The 25,049-nt window shown below is 37.8% G+C and overlaps 1 protein-coding gene across 1 annotated transcript in view; it reads right to left on the reverse strand.

The window, feature by feature from the left end:
* SUGCT (succinyl-CoA:glutarate-CoA transferase) overlaps nt 1-25,049 on the reverse strand; it is a 776,171-nt gene that overhangs the window by 480,333 nt on the left and 270,789 nt on the right. The window contains exons 10-11 of the mRNA XM_040259493.1: nt 20,749-20,820; nt 9,430-9,527 (exon numbers count right to left, since the gene is read on the reverse strand). Coding sequence (XP_040115427.1) covers nt 9,430-9,527; nt 20,749-20,820 — 170 coding nt within the window. The remainder of the gene's footprint in view (nt 1-9,429; nt 9,528-20,748; nt 20,821-25,049) is intronic.

Here is a 25,049-nt window from a genome sequence, read left to right on the forward strand (position 1 = left end):
AGCGCGGCTCGTTCTCCTCCTCCCGCGTGTCTAGAGCGGAACCCACAGCCACCGCCACCTCCTGAACTGCTTTCTGAGCAGCAGAAAGCCGCTTACGGAGGCAGTCATATATCAGGCTATGCAACGTTGCAGAGAGGACCGCCTCCCGCTCCCCGCAAGAGAGACCAGAACACCAAGCTCTCAAGAGATTGGTAGCTACTGTAGGATTTTATTTTCATGCAATCTGTAATCAGTTCTACAATCAGCTCACCTGATCACCTGTGAATTCAGGTGTTCAGAGCCTCCCAGTATGTCGTTGTTATTCAGGTAGTGTTCAGCTCTGTGTGTGTACACATGTGTGGGTATACACACAGCTATACATATATAGATAGGTAGCGTGTGTATCGGAGAAGGCAATGGCACCCCACTCCAGTACTCTTGCCTGGAAAATCCCATGGACGGAGGAGCCTGGAAGGCTGCAGTGCATGGGGTTGCTAGGCGTCGGACACGACTGAGCAACTTCACTTTTCACTTTGTAGCTCTTTTAAATTATATCATATAGGCAGACACTGATAAAACCCTTCCTGTTCTTTAAGCAAACCACTGTTCAATGAAGCCTTCCTGTAAAAAGGTAAAACCCACCTAGGAAGGTGATACATGATATCTACCTATTATTTAATAGTAAAAGAGTCCAAATTGTGAAAGGCAGGATAAGGACAGGAAGGTGGGGCCATGGAAGGCAGATAGAAGGGAGGACTGATATGAGGATTTAAGACAAGGGTAGGGGAAAGGGCAAGAGATAAAAATATGCGGTGCTTTTATTTTTTTACTATAAATTAAAGTTAAGGATACTTGAGCTTTCCTGGTGGCTCAGACGGTAAAGAATCTGCCTGCAATGCAGGAGACCTGGGTTCGATCCCTGGGTTGGGAAGATCCCCTGGAGAAGGGCATGGCAACTCACTTCAGTATTCTTGCCTGGAGGATTCCCATGGATAGAGGAGCCTGGAGGGCTACAGCCCATGGGGTGGCAAAGAGTCAGACTCGACTGAGCAACAAAGCACAAGAACAATAGATGTTATTCAACAGAAGGTAAAGTCAACAGCTTTCAGGAAGGCCAGAGATACCCGTTAAAACTTTGAAAAACTTAACCATAAAAATGACACAGGAAAACTCATGGATACGTTTTATCTCAGAATTCAAAGCCTCTGACTGAAGCTCTTCATAGAAGCTGTTAACACCGCATAGCAACTGAGAAACACACTAAAGTGTTTCATTATTTATGAAGGTACAACCACAAATGCATGGAATAATTTAAGTGGAATGTTCACAAGTTCCAAATTCATTGCCTACACTGAAAAACAGTATTTCTTGAAAGGGAATAGTATATGAGCTATTAAGGCCCACTTTGGGTTTGAAAAAAAGAAAAAAGAAACTGTCATTAAAATCATTGTACAAAATCAAATGTATTCCTGAATCTTGTGAGCTATTTTTGATTTTTTTAAGTTGAACAGAAATAATTTATTTAGCTGCAACAGGGTCATACAGGCCAAGTAGAATGTCATGCTTTATTTCTGCTAAAATTAAATCAAATCAGTACAATAACACTAGTTATATCATACTAAGCAGAATCTGATTGGCAGTTAAAAGAAACTTTATTAAATAAAAATTGTGAAAGGTAATTCATATAATAATTACAATTGGATGAGAAAAATCTCAAAACATGGCATCTATGAATAAAAAAAGAGATATAGGAGAACTCTGATGGCAAAAAATTAGGATTTTATGATTCTTAAGGATTGAGATTCTCCTACAATACACTGTCATATGCCAAGGGCCGTGCTGGCAGCTTTCATGCCTGTTCTGTTTTTTAATTCTCACCATGATGTAGGTCGGAGAAGGTGATGGCACCCCACTCCAGTACTCTTGCCTGGAAAATCCCATGGATGGAGGAGCCTGGTAGGCTGCAGTCCACGGGGTCGCTAAGAGTCGGGCACGACTGAGCGACTTCACTTTCTCTTTTCACTTTCATGCATTGGAGAAGGAAATGGCAACCCACTCCAGTGTTCTTGCCTAGAGAATCCCAGGGATGGGGGAGCCTGGTGGGCTGCTGTCTAGGGGGTCGCACAGAGTCGGACACGACTGAAGCAACTTAGCAGCAGCAGCATGATGTAGGTATTGTTAGACACACTGTATACAAGAGAACCTGAGGCTCAGATCAATCAGAGGATTTGCTCAAGTCCACAGAGTTAGTGGAAGACTCTGGTTTTCAGGTCTTTTGACATTCTGTGATCATAACACAGGCCTCCTAGATGTGTTTAGAAAAAGTTGTCATTTCTAGCTACCACTGCTTTCCTCTTTTTACTTTACCTAACATTGGGTCTTTTTCCTTTAGCCGGTTTGCCAAATTTGGATGGCTTTGCCTCCCCCTTATGAATTCATATGTTTACTAACTCAAAGAACACCTAGTGTCAGGAACCTAAATATGCACTAGAAATAAAATTTCTTAAAACGACATCGTCTCTTATGATGTGTCATTGTAGGTGAATCAATTATAACAGATGTACCATTCTGGTGAGGAATGTTGATAGTGGAGAGGCTAGGGGAAGGCAGGAAACAGGATAGCAGAGGGTATATGGGAACTCTTCATGTCTCCCTCTCAGTTTTGCTATAACCTAAAGCTGCTCTAATGGAGAAGGCAATGGCACCCCACTCCAGTACTCTTGCCTGGAAAATCTCATGGATGGAGGAACCTGGTAGGCTGCAGTCCACGGGGTTGCAAAGTTGCAAAGAGTCAGACATGAATGAACGACTTCACTTTCACCTTCCACTTCATACACTGGAGAAGGAAATGGCAACCCACTCCAGTGTTCTTGCCTGGAGAGTCCCAGGGATGGGGGAGCCTCGTGGGCTGCTGTCAATGAGGTCGCACAGAGTCGGACACGACTGAAGGGATTTCGCAGCAGCAGCAGCAACAAAGCTGCTCTAAAAAAAAATCTTTGAAAATCAAAAGCTAGTCTCTGCCTTAAGAAATTTACTGTTTTGTCAAGGAGGAGGATGAATGACAGTTGAGTGTAATAGATGCTTTCACATAGCAACATAGGAGGAGCCACTTAAAACAGACAAATGACAGAAAAAGCTCCCAAAATTTGTGCTCATTTTAAAGGACAAAGGAACTTCATCATTTTAGTGAAAAGCAATGAGCATATGCGAAGACACAGCAGATTAAAAGACCAGGCTAAATTATAAGATGGTTCTAGGCAAAAGTGGGCGATGCAATTACATATGTTAAGATAAATAGTTTAAACTATCCTCAAAGCTGTGGGGACTCCATGAAAGATCTAGTCAGGGTAGTGAAATGACCAAATTTGCCTAATGGAGCCAAGATGTCAGGTTTTAAAAGTTAACATTATATTTAGGCATCTTTGAAGTCACAAGCCTTCCATCAACAGCCCCCAAAATGTTCCAGGTCCAACTCTCCAATATTCTGAACAAGTCTATTAAAAATGACGTGACATCAAATTTAAAGAGATGAAGCTCTTTTATAAGTTCTGGATTCAGTTCAACAAATATTTGTTTAGTACCTCTGTTTAGAAGGCTCTGAAAGAAGGCATTTAATTTCATGATATATTAATATAGAAAAGTCTAAAAATAAGTAGATATTCAATTACTTGACTTAAAACTCAGATCATTCTAAACCAAAAATAATGATTTATTTTACTGAAGGAATTGCCACAGTACTTTAAAAATAAAAGGTAATTTACCTGACATTGTCATTTTATTTATGACAACCTAGGACAACCAACATTTTAGGAGTGCCTTCACCAGGACTGTACTGATATACACTTCCTTAATATGTGTGGCATTTTTCAAAACGCAATTTAAAAGTTGTTATCAGTTTTTCTCCAAGCTACTTTATTTTCTTCTCCTATGATTAATTTTTTTCTCTGTATAAAATTACATTTAGTTTGATATTTCCTCTTTTGAATTATTTTTTTTCTTTACCTGCCTATTTCTATTTGTCCTTTAAGACTCATTTCAGGTGACACTGCCTACAGGAAGCCTTCCCTAACTTGCCCAAATTGAGGGAACTGCTTCTTCCCTTCCCTTCTCTGAGCTCCTAGCACCCTGCATGTATGTACACAGAGGCACTTCACATGCACTACTTAGTTCATTGCTGTATTTGTTTGTTTTCCTACTTAGACCGAGGGCCCACCACTTCTATCATCTCTGCATCTACAGGACAAGGGCATATAGTCAGTGGCCGCTAGAAATGAAGAGAGGAAGGGGGAGGAATAAAGGGAATTATATTTCTATTTTCCCCTTCATTTCTCCTTTCCTTCATTTTCATGTCATTCTACTGTTTCTCCCCGGCTACTAATACATCATCTTAATCCTTCTCTTCTCAGCATCAATACACATCGTGATTTTCAGTCTCTCCTGCAAGGTCTGAACTATTGCAAAAATGCTGGTCCTGCATGTGAGTGGGACAGGATGAGGAGTTTGTTGCTCCTTAGCTTTGCAAAGAAGGGGTTTGTTGTAACAGGCCCTGGATGAGTCTCCATTATATCTCTTCTTTTGTGTTTTAGCTGGGGACTGACTTTTAACATGCTTTAGCTTCATCTCGTTTTTGGTCTTAGCAGCTGGGTAAACAGACTTTCTGCAACACCGTGGATAAAATGGCAAGCTCAAGGGGAAAGACTTCCACCTTTAAATTAAAAAAAAAAAAGTGCTTGTGGCGACAGTTGAGGAATAGTAACACCTGAGAGCACTTGAGGGGGATTGTGTGTGTGCTGGCTGTGGAAAACCCAGCTGATGACAAAAACATGCAGCTGCCTTCCTGAATGGGCCGGACCATGCTCAGAAAGTAGCATCAAACTGAATTTAGCAAGAATAACAGAAAAGTGAGGTAAGTGACTGACATTTCTGGTAGGCATTTTCTAAAGAATTTATGAATTTCAGAGAACTCAAAGAGAATTACCAGATTCTAAAACATTTAAATAAATGTTTGCCATAGCCAGGAAAGTTACTTTGGGAAATTACTCAGGAAATTAATCGAAACTTGGTAAAAATGCTTTGGATGGAAGATTCTGAAACCCAAGAGGGAAACTTCATGTGTATTTAGGAGAGCAGGTTTTGTAAAAATGCATAAATGCTTCTGTTTCCACTTTTAGATATCAAGTTAGATGAAAGGGGTAAGAAGTTTTTTGTTTTTTTTCTTTTTTTAATAAACACTGTGAGTCCATCATAGTCGAGTTTAAGTTGCCTAAAGTGCAAATTCACTCTAACAAATCCCTCTACGTTTTTATATATTTTGAAGATTTTCTAAAACAGAAATATAGGCAGAAAAAAGTGTCTACGAGCATCAAGGGAAAGTTTTATGATGTAATATTTAATAGCAGACAAGAAAAGCATGGCATATTCACATGGCAATGTAGCTAATGTTACCAAAAAAAACATGCTCTTCTATAGAAATGATAGGAAAACCACACACACAAAGCTTGTAGCGTGTGTACTATAACATGCTCAAAAAAGGACAATATATAATTAACAATTAATAATTAACAGCCTGTAGTTGTAATACTTTTATGAAGCAAAATTTACAAAAAGCTTATAAATATGAACACCTAACTTCTGAGGCATATCAAAACAAATGTTTTTATGGAAGAGGCCCTACAAGTCTTATAGAAAGTCTGCAAGGTTTATTCTAATGAAAATCCAGGAATATAGGAATTTTTATGTTGGTTTTTTTAATGTCATTTTCCTAGGGCTCAAAACAGTCACTGGCATATAGTAGGTAGTCAATAAATGGGCTAAATAGATGAGTAAGAGAATGAACAATGGAGAAGCATGTTCCACGGAAACTCTTGAGTCCCTCAAGTCTCTTCATGTGATGAAGAATGACTCTGAGTTGCTCGAAAACTTTGAACTCTATCAGAGTCGGGAAAATTGGTGAAGGTGGTCAAAAAGTACAAACTTCCAGTTACAAGATAAATAACTCCTGAGGATATAATATACAGCATGGTGACTTTGGGCTTCCCTGGTGACTCAGCAGTAAAGAATCTGCCTGCAATGCAGGAGACATGGGTTCTATCCCTGGATCAGGAAGATCCCCTGGGGAAGGAAATGGCAACCCACTTCAGTATTCTTGACAGGGAGATCCCATGGACAGAGAAGCCTGATGGGCTACAGTCCATGAGGCCACAAAGAGTCAGACGTGACTTAGCTACTAAACAACAATGGTGACTATAGGTAATAATACTGTATTGTATTTGATGGTTGCTAAGAGAGCAGATCTTAAAAGTTCTCATCACAAGGGAAAAAAAAAGATTTGTAATTCTGATATGATAGATGTTAACTAAAACTTATTATGGTCATCATTTCAGAATATATACACATATCAAACCATTACCAGCATGCCTTAAACTAATACAACATTATATATCAATTATATCTCAATAAAATTGGACAGAAAAAAAAAGATCTATCATTAGTTTAGACAGAAAATAGAAGTTGTTGATAAGCTAACTCATTTTATGGTCAAATACTTTGTTTCTCAAGTGTAAGGAACTCCTTTATCATAAAGTCTATTGGAACTTTTACAGCATGATGTTTCCGCCACCCCCCGCCCCCACTCTCTCTCTCTCTGAACTCACTTCTCTATACTATTCTTTATACTGAGAAAAGGTGGAAAGGAAAGGTCATGTCAGATTGTGGAAGGCCATAATGTCAGACCAAAACAGCCAGATTTAATCCTCTAATTAATATAGAGCCACTAATATTTTGAATATTATAAAAACATAAAATCATGAAAATGAGGTACTTTTAACGTTCACAGAGACTTCTGAAAGCCAGGGCTTCCCTGGTGGCTCAGCTGGTAAAGAATCTGACTGCAACGCAGTAAATTCAAGCCCTGGGTCAGGAAGATCCCGTGGAGGAAAAAATGGCAATCCACTCCAGTATTCTCACCTGGATAATTCCATGGACAGAGGAGCCCGGCAAGCTACAGTCCATGGAGTTGTAAAGAGTTGGACATGACTGAACAACTGACACATACTTATGAAAGCCCAGTAATTAATGGTACTAATGAACCCACGGATATTTGTTCAGAAAAACAAATGAAAAAGTTATCAAAGGGACTAATATGCTAATCGTCTCTGGTCATTACTATTTGATCCACCATGGAGAAGATGAGACTTGAGAAGAGACTGAAGAACTGCATCCCACAAAGCACCACCAAAATAGATCCATACAGCAATTAAAGAGAGCAGGGACTCTGGCTCCCAGGCAATCAAGGGCCTTGTAGTAGTAGTCTGTTTTACCTGCAGGCTGTATGATGATGGGACCTCCTCGATCAAGTTTCCTCTCTTAAGACTACCCTTTAGCCTGTTCTTTACAAGTTTGATTCCTAAAGTCTGAATAAAGACACAAGAACCTATGGGATCTAAAGTGCTGGAACTCCCACTTCTGGGTATATAAGAGTAGAAAGAAGAAGGTGTCAGGTTATTTAATTCACCCCAAAGAGAGAAATTAGAAATTAAACTGTTACAGATGATGTTAAAAGTCTGTACAGAGCAGAATTCTATAACAGAATTTAGTAAAGAATACAAGTTTTAGGACATAGGAAACCAATAATTTTGTGGTTCTTGAAGTTATGAAAGTGCTGAAAATTCAGAAACAAGAGGACACTTGCATCTGTCAAGGTTTTGTATTTTTCTTGGGTCCACTCTTCTCACAGCATGGATATGATTTATTTAGACTATCAAAGAGCTTTTGATAAGGTTCTCACAAGTGTCTATTATTGAAACTTGGTAACCGTTGTGTGAAAGGAAAAAGTCATATTAATGAATTAAAAACTGCATGAGAGGCAAAGAGGCAAAAAGCAGAGCTAAATGGCCAGTTCTCATTGGGTGAAAGGTTAATGACTGAGGGCTCTCTGGCTTTGCAGTAGAATCTGAGTTTTATTTAACTAATGACCAAAGAAGGGAGCCCAATTCTCATTCCCCTCTTCTGTGCATATCAGTCCCACACACAGAGGCCCCATTGATTGAAGAAGGAGATACAGGCAGTGTAGAGAAGTGCTTAAAATCTAGGAGAGACCAAGTAGGTAATGCTGACTCGTGTAGAAATTACCAAATAAGGGAACAGAAATAAATGTAACATTAGAAGTGTTTTTCTAAGAAGTTTTGTTTGTGTGTTTAATATTTTTTGATGTGGACTATTTTTAAAGTCTTTATTGAATTTGTTACAGTATTGCTTCTATTTTATGTTTTAGTTTTTTGATCACAACGCATTTGGGATCTTAGCTCCCTGAACAGGAATCAAACCTGCACTCCCCGCATGGAAAGGTGAAGTCTTAATCACTGGATTGCCAGGCAAGTCCCTTTGTTTGTCCTTCTTTTTTTTTAAGTAGGTCCTGGTTGATTATTACAAAGTATTGGCTATATTCCCCATATTGTTCAATACATCCATGTAGCCTATCTTGCACTCAATAGGCTATACCTCCCAGTTCCTGACTCCTATACAGCCCCTCCCCCACATCCTCACTGGTAATCATTAGTTTGTTCTATATATCTGTAAGCCTAAGAGGTTTGATATATCCATGCTACATGGAAACACAAGGGCCTTTTTTAAAAGACAAGACATGGTATTTGAACAAAAGTTCTTAGTTTACTGGTGTGATGAAAGCAAACATTCCACACTGAAGAACAGTGTATGTGGGTATTTAGATCCACAAAAACCACACTCTATTCCTTTAGATTGAGAAGTTTAGATGTAAACAGAAATGAAACTGATAGGAAAAAGTATGAATTATTAACTTTTTCTAGGGCAAACTTGAAACACTGGTATAGGTTTTAACAAAAGCATAACCTGACATGAATGAAATAATTTAGAAATCAAATACTCTAACTGATTACCATTAATCCTTTCTGATCCATTATCTCGATCTGCCATTTTTAAAACACCATCATGACAAACTACACAGGAGAGGCTCAGAAAAGCCAACAAACTCTTGACTAAACCTCCCTTGTCTCAGTTTCCTTATCTGTAATGTAAGAATGATAGAACTTCTCTCACAGGATTATTATAAGGGTTAAATTAGCTTATATAGAGAGAGCATTTCAAACAGTAAATGTAAAAAATGATGTTGAATTATTATTGTTCCTATTTATGATCAACTAAAGCCAAACATATACCATAAAGAAGCAACTTAATTCAAGTTATTGTGACTTTCTTATTTATATCATTGTTATGATACAGTACTTTATAAGACATGTAAATGCTTTCAGACAAAATAAAACATAGCTTTAAAACATATTTCCACTAACCAATTCTGTGAAATGAAAGATACTTTTAAGTTAATCTAAGTAAGCTGAAGAGAACACTGAAAAATACCAGATAAATGCTAATAACATATTAATTCTTAAATGTACAGAGTAGAGCCAAGCTTACCGTGTTGATAATATTTTAATAAGTTCTTTTCTATTCTTTACCCGATGGTGGTTAGTTCTATACTTGGAATCATTGATCAGTTCAGGCAAATTCAAGATCTAAAAGGGAAAAATAATTTTAAAGTGTAAACCCACAAAATTTTTGTGTACCTGCCTCTGGGTACTAGAGTTCAGGGCCTACCACTCCATCCCCAAGACCATTCCTTGCTAGGCTTTATACCTCTTAACATGGATATTTATATAGGGAAGGATTCTAGGATAGGTTATACTGGTGATTGGGTTTGTCACCTTTAAGAAGTTTTTAACTACATTTAAGCAGGTATCTACATATAGGAACACAGGAAAAGTTCTCAGACCTTCATAATATCTTGTATCTATTTATGAGAAGATAGGAACGGAGTTATTAGATTCTCACAGTAAGTCTTGTCTACAGGAAACTGGGCTATGGGTACAAAATTGGGTAAAACAGACCTAATTCCAAGAACAAATATTGTAAGTGCATGTCTGCACTTACATCAAGCCTATAATCAACATATATCTTGTAGATACATCCCCTTATTTGTTCCACATGTAAATAAAATAATATTATCTGTCCCAGTAGTCCTATCCAGGATGTTGTACAAGGTGCTAAAATCAAGGGGAGGCAAACACACTGACCTCAAATGCTCACCATTAAAACAATGTCAAATTAAAAGATATTCTTCCTATAGAATTGTCACTATTTTTCTTTAATATGACTCCCTGAAGGAATAACAAATAGAAATGCTTTCATATACTTCCTCTTTTGCTCCTCCTCAATAAAGAGAAAATCTATCTTGTAAGTCCCAGTGGACATCTTGCAATTTTAACAAGACCATAATGAAAGTACCAAGTGGATTTGGAATGGAAAAGAAGTTTTAAAAAGAATGTGTGGAGGCAGTGTTTGGCAGTTGTGTTGGAAAGTCAGAAGGAGCATTTATGGGCTGGGGCAGGCCATGTGGCCTACAGAAGGTTTCACTACCTCTATTAATGTATTTGGTTTAAATATAAACACTTAATGGTTTCATTTGTTTCCCACAGTTTAAATAAAATCAAGCCATTAATCATCTTACAAAGGAGAGAGAAGTGAAGAAGATTCCCTGAAGGAAAGAGAACATCTCAACAGTACAATTTCTCTTTCACATGTTCCACTTATTCATTTCCTTGAGGAAAAATAAAGACAGCATTACTCTCCTGGATTTTAAAAAGTGACCCTACATACAGTGCCCTTTCTAAAAATCTCCCTGTCACCACACCTGATCCCAGAATTGGCCTCAAGGCTTATCCAGGAATTAAGACCCACCCTCTTCTGCTAAGAGTGAATAAGTCATTTCAAGAAAAAGCAAGTGTCTTCACTAGCCCTCATGTTAAATTTATAAATGTGGTCTCACTCAGAATATACTGTAAGTGTCATAAAAAACTATTCAGTGTTTGCCCTCAATGGTAACTGGGATGCATTCATGTATCCTTCTTAAAATTTGACTTATTAGACTTCCTTTCTCTTTGATAGTTGATGTTAAATAGTGGGTAAAGTAATGATCCTTCTGTCCCACTTTGCTCGCATTCAGAACTTTCTAGAGAGACTGCTTCAAGTGCTGTAGTCATAACTGTGCTTTAGAAACTTGAAATAGAATGCTGCCTGGGACAAAATGAAACAATGCAAGTGAAAGTACTTGAAACAGTAAGCATTACATAAATGTGAACTACTCCAAGTAGGTACTGTTTCTCCCCAAAGAAATAATAAAACATGTGTTTGTTCAAAAAAAAAAGGATGAGGGCTTTTCTGGTGGTCCAGTGGTTAAAGTTGTGTGCTTCCAAGGCAGGGACTGTGGGTTCAACCCCTGTTTGGGGAACTAACATTCCACATGCCACATGTATGAGCAAAAATAAATTTTTTAAAATAAAATTTAAAAAAAATTTTTGAAAAGAGGATGGGAAAAGGGGGGGAAGGTAGGGGAGGTTATCTACTTAACTTTCGTTTCTCAAAGATATTCCCATTAGATATAGAATTCTGCATTGACAGCTCTTTCCTTTCAGCTCTTTAAACATGCTGTGCAACTTCTCTCTAGGCTCTGACAAGAAATCTTGTCAAGACAAGAAATCTGACAAGAGTTTCTGACAAGAAATCTGCAATCAATCAAGTCACGTTCCCCCAAAGGTAATAGGTCAGTTTCTCTAGGTGCTTTCAAATGTTTCTTCTTTAGTTTTCAGCAGTAATATTTTTATGTGCTTGGGCATGGATTTATGTGGATTTCTCTTGTGGCACTTGCTGAAATTATTAAATCTGTAGGTTTCTATCATTCACTAAATTTGGGAAGTTTCCACCGATTGTTTTTTCAACTATTTTTTCAGTATGTTTTTTTCTTCCCTCCTCCTGGGACTACAATGACATAAATGTTAGACATTTTTGTTATTGTCCCACAGATCCTGGAAATGTGTTCTTTCTTTTATTTTGAGGAAGGAAATTTTTCCCTCTCTGTTGTTCAGACTGAATAATTTCTATTGGGTTGACCAGGAAGTTTGTTCAGGTTTCGGGTATGGAAAAACCTGAATGAACTTTTTGGTCAACCCAATATTTATCCTTCTTTAAGTCCCTTGACTTTCTCCTCTATTACCTCCATTGTGCTACTGCGCTCACCTAGTGAGGTGTTTGTTCTTGTATTTGGTGGTTTTATTTTTCAGTTCTAAAATGTCTATTTGGTTCTTCTTCTTATCTTCTATTTCTGTGCCAGACATTTCTACTTTTCTAAATATTTATTTCAATAGTGTCTGCAATGCTTATTGGAGTACTTTTATAAATGCTGTTTTAAAATTTTCATGACTGCATTCCCACATCTGTGTCATCTTGGAAATGCCATTGTCTTTTCTGATGCAGGTTCTGGTTCTTCATAATCTGAGTAATCTGGAGTTGTATCCTGAATATTTTGAATATTATGTTACAAGCCTCTGGGTCTTGTTTAAATCCTAAAGAAAACACTTGTTTTATTGTTTTTAGCAAGAAGGTCTCCTGGTTAGATCCAGACCACAGGTCCCAACTTACCTGCTACTTGCTTTGGTTCTAGTGTTAGTTCCGTTTTCAAAGCCTTTGCAGTGCTTTTGAATTAGTCCTACCTGTGACCCACTAAATGCTCATCCTGCCACCTGAGAAGCTGTCTATTTGTTAACACAGTTCTCAACATCTCTGGTGTTCTGATTAAGATCAGATCAATGCATATACAACGCAGCGGTGAGCACAGGAGTTCACAAACAACTTCACAGATCACTTTCTAAAGCTTTTCTACCTTGGCAACCTCTTTCCAGTTCCCCAGGGCTTCCCTCTGGTTACCCCACTCCTCAGCATAGTTCCAGGGCAGAGGCCAGTCAGTGGGAGGACAGAGGAAAAATGCATCAAGGATTCACCCCTGTCTTTTGGAATCACAGCCCAGCAATAAATAGGAAAGGTCCCCTTCCTCGGAGTTCTGGCTCCTGCTCATCTGCCGCTGCCACTACAGGACCGCGTGGAGGCTGGGCTTCGAGGAAACAAGGAAGAGGGGAAAAATGTCTCCCTGACATTAGAGCTCACTTTCATGCTTGTTGCACCAGGAATAAGGGCATCTCCTGGAAGTCAGCTCTGTCCCCACGTTCCCACATCCAGACTTCAGGCTGTGTTCATGTAAAGGAATAATCAGGGGGGAAAACTGGTAAACCTACTGCCGGTTTAGAGCTATTTCAAGATTCTGGTATTCTTTACTAATTTTCCTGCTACTGATTACTTTTCAAAGTCCTCATATAGATGTCCCATGCATTCTGTACAGGTTTTATCACTGTGTCAAATGAATGAGACAGGGAGAAATGTGCTAACTCCATTTTACCCACAACCAGAATCTGCATACTAATTAGGTCATACTAGAAAGGTCATTTATGAAGTTCATACTTTGAGCAAGGGACTGTGCTGTCTTACCTAATCTCTTCTAGAACCCCCAAAGTTATATATTAGTGCAGTTATGTGTCATAATCTTCATTTAATCAAAAGGACACAGATGTTTAGCAAAAATGACCTTGCCAGAGATCACCTGACTGGTTTCAAGACTCACAGAATGCCCTAGAATTATAATATCCTCAGACCACCTGCTATAAAATCAACTATAGTGCTTATTAAAATTCAAGTTTCCTGTGCCCCACCTCACATACTTTGTCAAAATCTTTGGGGAAGGGCTCAAGGAGATCTCCTATGCATGCAAAAGTTGAGAACCAATGATTATTGACTCCAACAAAAGAAACCTTCAGTCTATGTGACTTTTAAAAGGATGTCAGTGTATTTCAAATAGGAATACCCATTAGTGTTGGCATCAATCAGCTTAAAATAGCTTACATATGCTCACATTCCCTGTTCTTCTGTATCACGTTAAGGGACATAAAATAGGATTTGTTATAAGCCAAGGTTCAGTTTATATACAGGAAATTTTCTGAACCCCAATCCCCTGAACCCAAGGCTCTTACTCCCCTCTAATCCCTGACAATAACAGCATTCTAATAGGACCCTCCCCAAGAAGTATTAACCAACCAGTATATCAAATTCTCTTTTCAAAAGAGATCTGGCATAAATAAATTCTACTCGTTCATTGCAAACAATATTGCCACATTTCTTCCCAGAGGTAGAGCTGCCCTATCTTTCATGATGAACCTTACTTGGCAAAAGAATAATTTTGATAGGGGTCAAAATTGTCATCACATTGGATCCTCATATTCTATAAGGCCAGACTGAATTATAACACCCTCAGTAATAAAAAGAGTTGAATTAAAAAAAAAAAACTTAGAAAAACTCACTCAGTATAAATGGGATGGGGGAGAATCTTGAATCAAATAAAGAAAAGTGATTTTTCCCCTCAACAGAAAAGGTTTTTAGGACAAGTTTACCTGTAAGGATAAAATTATGAAGGTGAAAAAGTCAATCAGATTGCAATGTTTGCTCAAGATCCCTAGTAAATGATGTAGATAACATAAAAATGCTATACACATAAAACTTTTCTTCTGAGGATCTCAAAGAGTTTTATAGACGCTGCCTTAATGGCTCATAACAGGGATTATCATTCCTACTCACATATGGTAAAAACAAGGTCAAGTATGCCATTCTCCAAGGCCCTCTCTGCTATTCTCGTTTTTAAAAAATGTGTCATAACACACCATAACAATAAGTCATATTTTAGTACTAAAACTTATGGTAAATATTCTGCTTTGAAATAAAAATCTTCTTCCAAAAAAAAGTTCTTATGGATATTTATGAGGAAGTTCAAAAGTTTCAAACTGATCAGCAGTAATGAATCAAAAATAAAGAGAATTCAGTGCAGTTATTTTCAACAGTGAAGAATATGTCAACCAGTAATTTCTACCCCCTCCCCATCCTGATTCTGGAGAGAGAAAACTCCAAAACATATGGCCCAGGAAAAAAAATCTGTCCTCGTTTATAGTGATGAACTGGCTTTTACATCTCTGCAGCCAGAGTACGCAAATGACTTCACAAGCAACAGCTTCCGTATGTTTTATATTTTTAACATTGACCATTCATAACAAAGGTTCTTTGATCCCAGATCAAATGTTTGAATCAATTTTCTCTACACTTACTCAGAGTCACCATTATAAAAGCTCTCTTCTTTCCTACCTCCAACCCTTCCTGCAACAGCAACTATCTCCATTTGTCACCTTCTCCGTGATACTTCCCACCCCTTTGCTGTGGTTGTTAGCTGTGCTCGTTAACCTCTCATATGAAAGAGGCACAGTAATAAATAATTTTTGTACATAATAAGTTAACTGCAATAAATAAGACTCCTCCAAGGAATTCACAGCCATCCTTAATAAAACTAACAGCTCATGGTAGTGTGGTTAGTACAAATACAAAAACTTTCCCAACCAGAAAAAAAATCCTCAATAGGTAAGGCCTTTCCCTACATGTAAGAAAAATTAAAATTTACACATACATACATATATATATATATAAACTAGATTATTGCCTGGGATTAGGACTCTAAAAAGTGAACTGAAAACGAAAGCCTTAAATAAAAACAAAAAACCAGAGATTGGATAAATAGTAAAAACATCCAATAAAAACATTATCTAAGCAATGCTAAAAATTGAGAATATTTTCAACTTTACTGATTCCAAGACCTTTATTTAGATCTTATGTAGGAGCAACATTTTTAACATAACAATTGCTAAAAAGTTAAAACATGAATTTTGTAGAAAGGTACTTATTAAACAAAGGCTACTTTGAAGAACAAATTTTCTAGTGGTAAATACATTGATAGTAGATCAATTATATTCGGGGCTAATTAGATCTTGTGGAGATTAAAACAGAAAAAGAAAGAAGAGAAAAAAATCCTGGCATTAAAAGTCCTTTTTCCTTCCATATCCTAGCTATCATAAATAATGCTGCAATGAACACAGGAGTGCATGTATATTTTCAAGTTAGTGTTGTCATTTTCTTCAGATATATACCTATAAATGAAATTGCTGGATCATATGTTAGTTCTATTTTTAAATATTTTCCATAGGGGCGACACCAATTTACAATCCCATCCACAGTGCACAAAGGTTCCCTTTTCTCCACATCCTTACCAACATTTGTTTCTCTCTTTTTTTTAATAATAGCCATTCTGGACAAGTGTGAGGTAAGATCTCGTGGTTTTAATTGGCATTTCCCTGATGAGTCAAGACACTGAGCATCTTTTTTTTTTTTTTTTTTAACTTACTGCTACTGGTTTATTACAAAGGCCAAATGGAAGAGATGCACAGAGGTAGGAGAGTGCAGAGCTTCCGTGCTCCACCACCCTCCCACCACCTTGATGTCTTCATCAGAAGCTCTCTGAATCTTACAGTTCAAGGGTTTACACAGAGCTCAGTCTCCCCAGTCTTCTCCCCTCTTACTGGAGGTTGGTAGGTGGGGCTGAAAGTTCCAACCCTCTGATCAGTTGGTCTTTCTGGTGACCAACCCATCCCATCTAGTGGCCCCATCCTAAGTTACCTCAGCAGAATAAACTCAGATATGATTGAAAGGGGCTTATTATGAAAAACAAGGGACACTTTCAAAACTCAGGAATGTTTTAGGAATTCTATGTAAGGAATTGGGGACAACAGCTAAACATATTTTTGTTTTTTACCACTTCATAGAAGTAGAAAGAACAAAGAAAAACCCACTTTTATCCTGGCATACATGTACGCATGCTCGGTTGTGTCCAACTCTTTGTGGCCTCATGGACTGTAGCCCGCCAGGCTGCTCTGTCCATGGAATTTTCCAGGCAAGAATACTAGAGTGGTTGCCATTTCCTACTCCAGAGGATTTTTCCAACCCAGGGATCAAACCCTGTCTCCTGCACTGGCAGGTGGATCCTTTACCACTAAGACATATAGTCTGTATTAGCACTATGGAATACTTCCAGGCTTTTTTGTAAATTTTGAGAACTATGTTTATATTAGTATTGCAAACATTTTATGTTAATATTTATATTGAAAAGTCTTATCACTATTGCATTATGAGTATAACTCAGATCTCATCTTAAGGTTATTTCTTCAAAAAAGACTTTCCCCTGACAATCCAGTCACTATTTTAACACAGTAGTCTATTTTAATTCTCTGCACGGCACTTAATTAACCATGGATCATTTTGGAGTTTTATTTATTGTCTCTCTCCCACTGAGCATCTTTACATGTACCTATTAGCCATCTATAAGTCTTCTTTGGAAAACGGTCTATTCAGAACTTCTGCCCACTTTTTAATTGGATTGTGTGATATTTTTTCCTATTGAGATATATAAATACTTACCTATTTTGGATATTAACCTCTTATCAGATATATGATTTACAAATATTTTCTCCCATTCAGTAGGTTGCATTTTCATTTCATTAATGATTTCCTGTCAGGAGCCAGCGTGAGGAATCCCACCCATGACAAGGTCATGCGGAAGGAAGCCTGACAAAACACAAGGACGTGTTCGGCTTCAGGGATTCCCCCTGGAAATTCCTGAGCATCCACCCCCCCAAGACCAGAATCTGCCTGCTTTACTATGTTATGCTTTCCACCTACTCTTCTGTCATTAACAGGGGACTGTCCCCCCACCACCTTTTTCTGGAAAAAATTAGAGCTTTTAGATAATTAATCTCCTGGGCATAATACGAGTGTTTCAATCCAAAAACTCCTCTGATGGCTTTCTAGCCTGCCTGCAGGACTCGTATAGCTGCGCATGTGATTGTTTGAGGCCTCCCGACTGTGGGGGGCACAGGAAGCATAAAACATCCTAGGAATGTCGAGGCTTCCGAGGAGTCAAAATCATTAGAATAGGACCAATTAAAGGTTTCATTTGTTGAGCCAATACTTGCTGCCAAATTCTCATATCTTTTATTTTTAGGTATAGTTGGTATATAGAAAAACAGGTAGTAGACCTGATATTAGCAACACTAGATCTTTGAGTTAAGTACCTTCTTTGTTATAACCCACTGCACCTTTGTTCTATAGGAATGTAACTTTTTTGTACTTTGAGGGTGATGCAGAGTAAAGAGGAAACACTTCTAGGGAAAAGGAGTTTTCTGGACAATTATCCAGGAAGAGAGCCATAAAAATGTTAACAAGCCTCTTGGCCAGATGATAACGTAAACTACCTGGGATCTTTTGTATATGGGAGGGTATGCAAAAAGAAAGTCTTGTTTGTCTCAATGAGGGTCAGGACTGCTGCCCCTGCATAACTCTATTTCTTTATGTACAACTTGGGGTATATAAGCTGATTTTGAAAAATAAAGTTTTTGGAGTCTTGCACCGATGCTGGGCTTCCCCATGTCGTTCTTTTCTTTTTCTGGCTGAATTCCCACCTGGAGCAGGGAGGCTCATCATATCTACTTATTTGTCCCGGCTTCTAAGATTCGTAAAGAGAGAGCCCAAGGCGGGGTACTCTCCGATATTCAAACAGATGCGGTGGCCCTACATAGATGGTGCAAACCTCTTGTCTCGAGGTTTTCTTCCTAATCTATTTTTTCCTAATCTATTTTCTTCCTAATCTAATCTTATATTTCTAAACAAATAAGATTTCCTCGCCGATGCCGTCCACCCTTCGAGTTCCCTGGCTCCACCGGGGCTGGACCCCGGCAATTTGCCTTGCTATACAGAATCTCTTTATGTTGATATAGTTCCACTTGTTTATTTTTGCTTTTGTTGCCTTTGCTTGGTTTCACTGATCTTTTCTATTGTCTTCTTACTCTATTTCTACTCTGCTTTTGTTCTTCCCTTCCTTCTACAAATTTTGGGCTTTGCTTATTCTTTTTCTAGTTCCTTGAGTTGTAAATATAGGTTGTTTCTTCAAGTTTTTTCTTATTTCTTGAGGTAGCCATTTTATCACTATTAACTTCCCTCTTAAAACTGCTTTCACTTTGGTATGTTGTATTTCCATTTTCATTTGTCTCAAGGTATTTTTTCATAATTTGGGGTATTTATTTTGGGCTTCCCAGGTGGTGCTGGTGGTAAAGAACCTGCCTGCCAATGCAGGAGACGCAAGAGACGCGCATTCAATCCCTGGGTCGGGGAGATCCCCTGCAGGAGGGAATGGTAACCCACTCTAGTATTCTTGGAGAATTCCATGAACAGAGGAGCCTGGCAGGCTTCAGTCCATAGGGTCACAAACAGTTGGACCTGACTGAAGTGTCTTAGCATGTATTTACTTCTGGCTGTACTGGGTCTTGGTTGCTGCATGAGCTTTTCTCTAGTTGTGGTGAGGGGGGCTACTCTCCAGGTGCAGAGTGCAGGCTTCTCACTGCAGTTGCTTCTCTTGTTGCAGAGCATGGGCTAGAGCCCCTAGAGGGCATGCAGGCTTCAGTAGCTGCTGCACATGAGCTCAGTAGTTGCGGCTCCTGGGCTCTAAAACACAGGCTCAGTAGTTATGACACACAGGCTTAGTTGCTCCACAGCATGTGGGATTTCCTGGATCAGGGATTGAACTGTGTCTCCTGCACTGGAAGGCAGATTCTTTACCAAAGAGCCACCAAGGAAGCCCTCAAGGTTTTGTTTTGTTTTCTCTTTTTATTTCTTCATTGATACCAGTCATTTTTATAGTAACATGTTGTTTAATCTCCACATATCTGTGATTTTCCAGTTGTCTTCTTGTAATTGGTTTCTAGTTTCATAGTATTGTGGTCATAAAAGATACCTAATATGATTTCAATATTTTTAAATGTATTAAGACTTGTTTTGTAACCTAACATATGATTTATTCTGGAGTACGTTCCATGGGCACTTGAGAAAGAATGTGTATTCTATTGCTTTTGGATAGACTGTTCTCTATAAATCTGTTTAGTCAATCTGGTCTAATTTAAGACCAGTGTTTACTTATTGATTATCTGTCTGGATGATCTGTCCATTGAGGTAAGCAGAGTAGTAAAGTCCCCTATTACTACTGTCTGGTTCTCCCTTTAGGTCTGTAAATATTTGCTTTATATATTTAGGTGTTCCCATGTGGCCTGGAGAATTCCATGGACTGTATAGTCCATAGTGTCTCAAAGAACTGGACACAACTGAGCAACTTTCACTTTCACTTTTTCATGTTGGGTGCATAAGTATACAAATATTACATACCCTTGTTGGATTGATCCCTTAATCAGTATGCAATGCCCTTCTTTGTCTCTTATCACAGTTTTTATTTTAAAGTCTCTTGTTGGATGTAAGTATTGCTACCACAGCTTTGTTCTGGCTTCTATTTGCACTAAATATTTTTTTTACATACCTCCACTTTCAGTCTGTGTGTGTCCTTATACTTGAAGTGAGACTCTTGCAGGCCTTGTGTTTTTAATCAACTTATTTAGTCCATGTCTTTTGATGGTAAACTTAGTCCATTTACATTTAAATTAATTATTGATAGGTACGTACTTAGAGCCATTTTGTTGTTTTCTGGTTATCTCCTAGTTCTTCTGTTCTTCTTCTCAGAAAAAAAAAAAAAAGTTCCTGGTGTTAAAAAACCCTTTTAAATGTCTTTTTTTCCCTTTTTGTTTGGACTGGTAGACAGGTCAGGTTTTAACATAATTTAAGCTACTATGATTCTTTACTTAAAAATAGTCATATACCTCAATTTTACAAAAAAACAAAAAAACCCAGAGTGTTAAGTTGGACTCTGTTCATAACACTGTAAACATAAAAAGGGCATGCTTTAAGGTGCTAACACAGGGAGTCTTGAGTTTAGTATAGATTTCACAACACTCCTCTAGGCAAAATTGAATTTTCCTGGCTTTGTGCAAAATAAATTGTTGTATATATTATCTACCCATTCCAAATAGTCCAAATATTACAGATTACCTTGCACACAGCTGCAAACTGTTGGTTATTTCCTGCTCCAACTACAAGATATCCATCCTTGGTTTTAAAAGCCTAAAATAAATAAATATATACATAAGTATATAATTTTATACATTGAGAATACCACAAAAGTAGCTTTAATTACTCAAAATTTATATATAAACCTTGTTCTAAAGTAATATTAATTAAATCAATATCAACTAATTAGTATATTTTTCTATTATATTTGTATATCTGTTATTTGAAGTTCTCAAAGCAATTCCTGTCTCATCCATCAATTGTTATAACATTGGAGAAGGGAGGAAAAATGAGTAACTTAGAATAGTAAAGAAAATACTGGAGGTTTATTATAATTATAATATTAAATTCTATATTCACTATAGTTTGGATTAATGTTGAATATTCCCAGTTTTGTGTTTTATTTCCAATTTTTCATATAGGGCAAAGAGAATGATATAGCACATTGTTTTCTACAAAGTCTAAGAAGAATAGATGGGGAAAAGGAAGGAAATGAGGGAAAGGAGGAGGAAAGAAAGGAGAATGGGGTGGAAGGAAGATGAGTAATGGCGCTCTAGTTTGTCTTCAAAAATCTCAGATACAAACTTTTGGGTAATTTTCACTTCCTAGTAAGTGAAAAATGACAAATCTAGATCACTGGACCCCATGTGGCTTTATGTACCTGAAAAAGTCTTTTCCTTTTAAGAGACATGTTCATTTGGGAAGCCAGATATACATAAATAATTGATACTTCTCATAGTTCAAGCCCCTCTTAAGTACTTATCAGAACTCACTTCTACACACTGGATCAGTGATGATCAGAGGAACCAAACTTTACCCTCAGATGGCCTCATTCCCATTTTCTCTGAGTAAATGAGTTTCTTTAGTTTCCTCTCTTCCTATGTAAAACTTGCTCTGCATCTTCACCTATTTTTCCTTCACTTATGCCCACCTCTGAGCAAGACAACATCTGTCTCTCCTGTCAGGGCTTATTCCTAGGCTAATGACCTTAGTACCACCTGTACTCACTCACATTCTTCAGAACCCTGCTCAATCATCTTTTATGTCTTCATTTCCACTGGATCTTTTTCTTCTGCCAACATAGAAGCTAATGCTAATACTAAAAATATTAGAAACAAAATAAAATTTGTACCAGTACTGACATACCTCTCAAGCTTTCTTGAAATTGTTCCCTTCCTCCATCTCTAAATAATATAAAAATGCCACTTCTTCAGCAACCACCACATTCCAATGCCCTTTGTCATCAGGATTCCTATCCTATCACTGAAACAATTTTTTCTTATACCACTGTATTAGTTGGTACCATCCCCTCCTTCAGGAAACTGTCTCACCTCTAGGCTCTGTCTGCATTTATCTCTAATCTCTCTGATGTTTTTCACATGCCCCCTTTACAGGATTACCTTCTAAACAACATTACTTAAACATCATCATTACTTAAGTATCTGTATTACTTGTTTCTTATGGTAGCCACTAGCCACATGTAAGTATTAAATTTAAATAAACTAAAATTAAATCAGCCACTCACAAAAGAATACAAATTGTGATTCCACTTATAGGAAATGACCAAAATCAGCAAATCCATGGAGACTAGAAAGATTAGTGGATGTCTGGGGCTGAAGAAGTTTGGGAAATATGGAAAGTGACTACACAAGTAACAGCTTTCTTATTGGAGCAATGAAAATATTCTAAAATTGATTATGGTAAAGGCTGTACAACTCTACGAATGTACTAAAAAACACTGAATTGTACAGTTTCAGTGGATGAATTTTAGTGTATGTATATTATATGTCAGTAAAGCTGTTTTTAAGAAAAATTAATAGTTCATTTCTACCAACATTCTAGCTATACATCAAGCATTCAATAGCCTCATGTGGCTAGTGACTACCACAGGAGACAGTCCAGATAGAGAACATTTCTATCATCACAGAAAGTTCTGTTGCACAGTATAAGTAGATTGGAGTTGGTAGACTGCTTTTCTTTTATTCTTCCTACTTCATGGCATCTGAAGAATATGAGGCAATTAATAAATGGTTATAAAATGTTAATAAATCACTCAGATGATTGCTTCCATATAATAGGGTTGTGGCTAAAAGGGATCTCGGAACACTATAATCGAGTTTTTTTTCTGTTTACATTTTTGCTAGATTTGTAAATCAATGCCACCAAGATATTACATGAACTATTTTAAATGTTTATATTCCCTTATCCACCAGGCAAAAGCAAAATTAGTGCCATACCTAATGCATTAGTGTTTCTTAAACCACAGAAAGGAAGTCTGCAAAAGAGCAATGAGTGGAGGACGAGGATTTTGAGCAGAGATGTCTCAACAAACCATTCATAATTATGAAGTTATACAGGTTGTTTGTTTGCTTGCTTTTTTTATGAGGGAAAAGTGAGTTGGGAAGTAGTTAAGTAATATGAAGTAACAACGTGTGTTAACAAGTATAATGGGAAGTAAGGTTTCCAAAATTTTAGATCAGTGACATGTACAAGTTTACATATTATAGGAGAGGGTTCATTTTCTTTCAATTAATAAAGAAATGGCTGTTTCTTCCTTAATTCTGGAACCATAACATGAAATATATTTTTACCAATACATATATTTTAAATTTTAAGCAGTGATAACTAATTAATAATCACTGGAAAGTAAATACTAAGTAACAGCTCAGCTGTGCATGTGTGCTTGCCTGCTAAGTCTCTTCAGTCGTGTCCAAATCTTTGCAACACCATGGACTGTAGCCTGCCAGGCTCCTCTGTCCATGGGATTCTCCAGCCAAGAATACTGGAGAAGGTTGCCATGCCCTCCTCCAGGGGATCTTCCCAACCCAAGGATCAAACTCACGTCTCATGTCTCCCCCATTGGCAGGTGGGTTCTTTAGCACTAACGCCACCTGGGTAGCCCTAGCAGCTCAGCCACCAGGATATAATTAGACTAAGGCTCACCAAGTAGACTTATTAGGATGAAGATTGGGAAATGAGTACATCAAGGCTGTATATTGCCAACTTCCTTATTTAACTTCGAGCACCATGTAAAATCCCAGGCTGGATGATTCACAAACTGGAGTCAAGACTGCCAGGAGAAACATCAACAACCTCAGATATGCAAATGATACCACTCTAAAGACGAAAAGAGAAGAGGAACCAAAGAGCCTTTTGATGAGGATGAAAGAAGAGAGTAAAAAAGCTGGCTTATAACTCAACATTCAAAATCCTAAGATCATAGCACCCAGTCCATCACTTCATGGCAAATAGATGGGGTAAAGTGGAAACAGTGAAAATTTTTATTTTCTTGGGCTCCAAAACCACTGTATATGGTAATTGCAGTCATGAAATTTTTAAAAAAATGCTTGTTCCTTGGAAGAAAAGTTATGACAAAAGTAGACAGCTTAATAAAAAGCAGAGACATCACTTTGCCTACAAAGGTCCATACAGACAAAAGCATAGCTTTTGACTATACAGATGTAAGAGTTGGACCATAAAGAAGGTTGAGCACTGAAGAATTGTTGCTTTCAAATTGTGGTGCTAGTGAAGACTCTTGAGAGTCCTTTGAACAGCAAAGAGATCAAACCAGTCAGTCCTAAAGGAAATCAGTCCTGAATATTCATTGGAAGGACTGATGCTGAAGCTAAGGCTTAAACACTTTGGTCACCTGATGCAAAGAATTGACTCATTGGAAAAGATCCTGATGCTGGGAAGATTGAAAGAAGGAGAAGAAGAGGGCAACAGAGGATGAGATGGTTGGATGGCATCACCAACTCAGTGGACATGAGTTTGAGCAAACTCTGGGGGATAGGAAAGGACAGGGAAGCCTGGCATGATGCAGTCCATGGGGTTGCAAAGAAGTAGGACATGACTTAGTGACTGAACAACAACAGCAATGAGATTATCAATTCTTTAAATAATTATTTGTCCCATGTTATTATTGTTACAGTATTTAATAAATATATTTTAAATAAGAACTTTTAGAGGAATATATCTTGCTGTAAAATGAATGTTTTCTGGAGAAGGAAATGGCAACCTACTCCAGTATCCTCCTCAAATTCAGTTGTTGAAATCCTAATTCCCCAATGTGATGGTATTAGTAATAAGAACACAGCCATTTCTGAAACAGGAAGTAGGCCTTCACAAGATATCTAATATGCCAGCATCTTGATCTTGGATTTCCTAGCCTTGAGAGTTGTAATAAAAAAATGCCTGCTGTTTCAGCCATCCTGTCTATGGTATTCTGTTATAGTATCCCAAAATGGACTTAGAAATTGGTACTGAGAAGTGGGATACTGCTG

The sequence above is a fragment of the Oryx dammah genome, unplaced genomic scaffold (assembly GCF_014754425.2).
Source record: "Oryx dammah isolate SB20612 unplaced genomic scaffold, SCBI_Odam_1.1 HiC_scaffold_18, whole genome shotgun sequence".
Lineage (NCBI taxonomy): Eukaryota > Metazoa > Chordata > Mammalia > Artiodactyla > Bovidae > Oryx > Oryx dammah.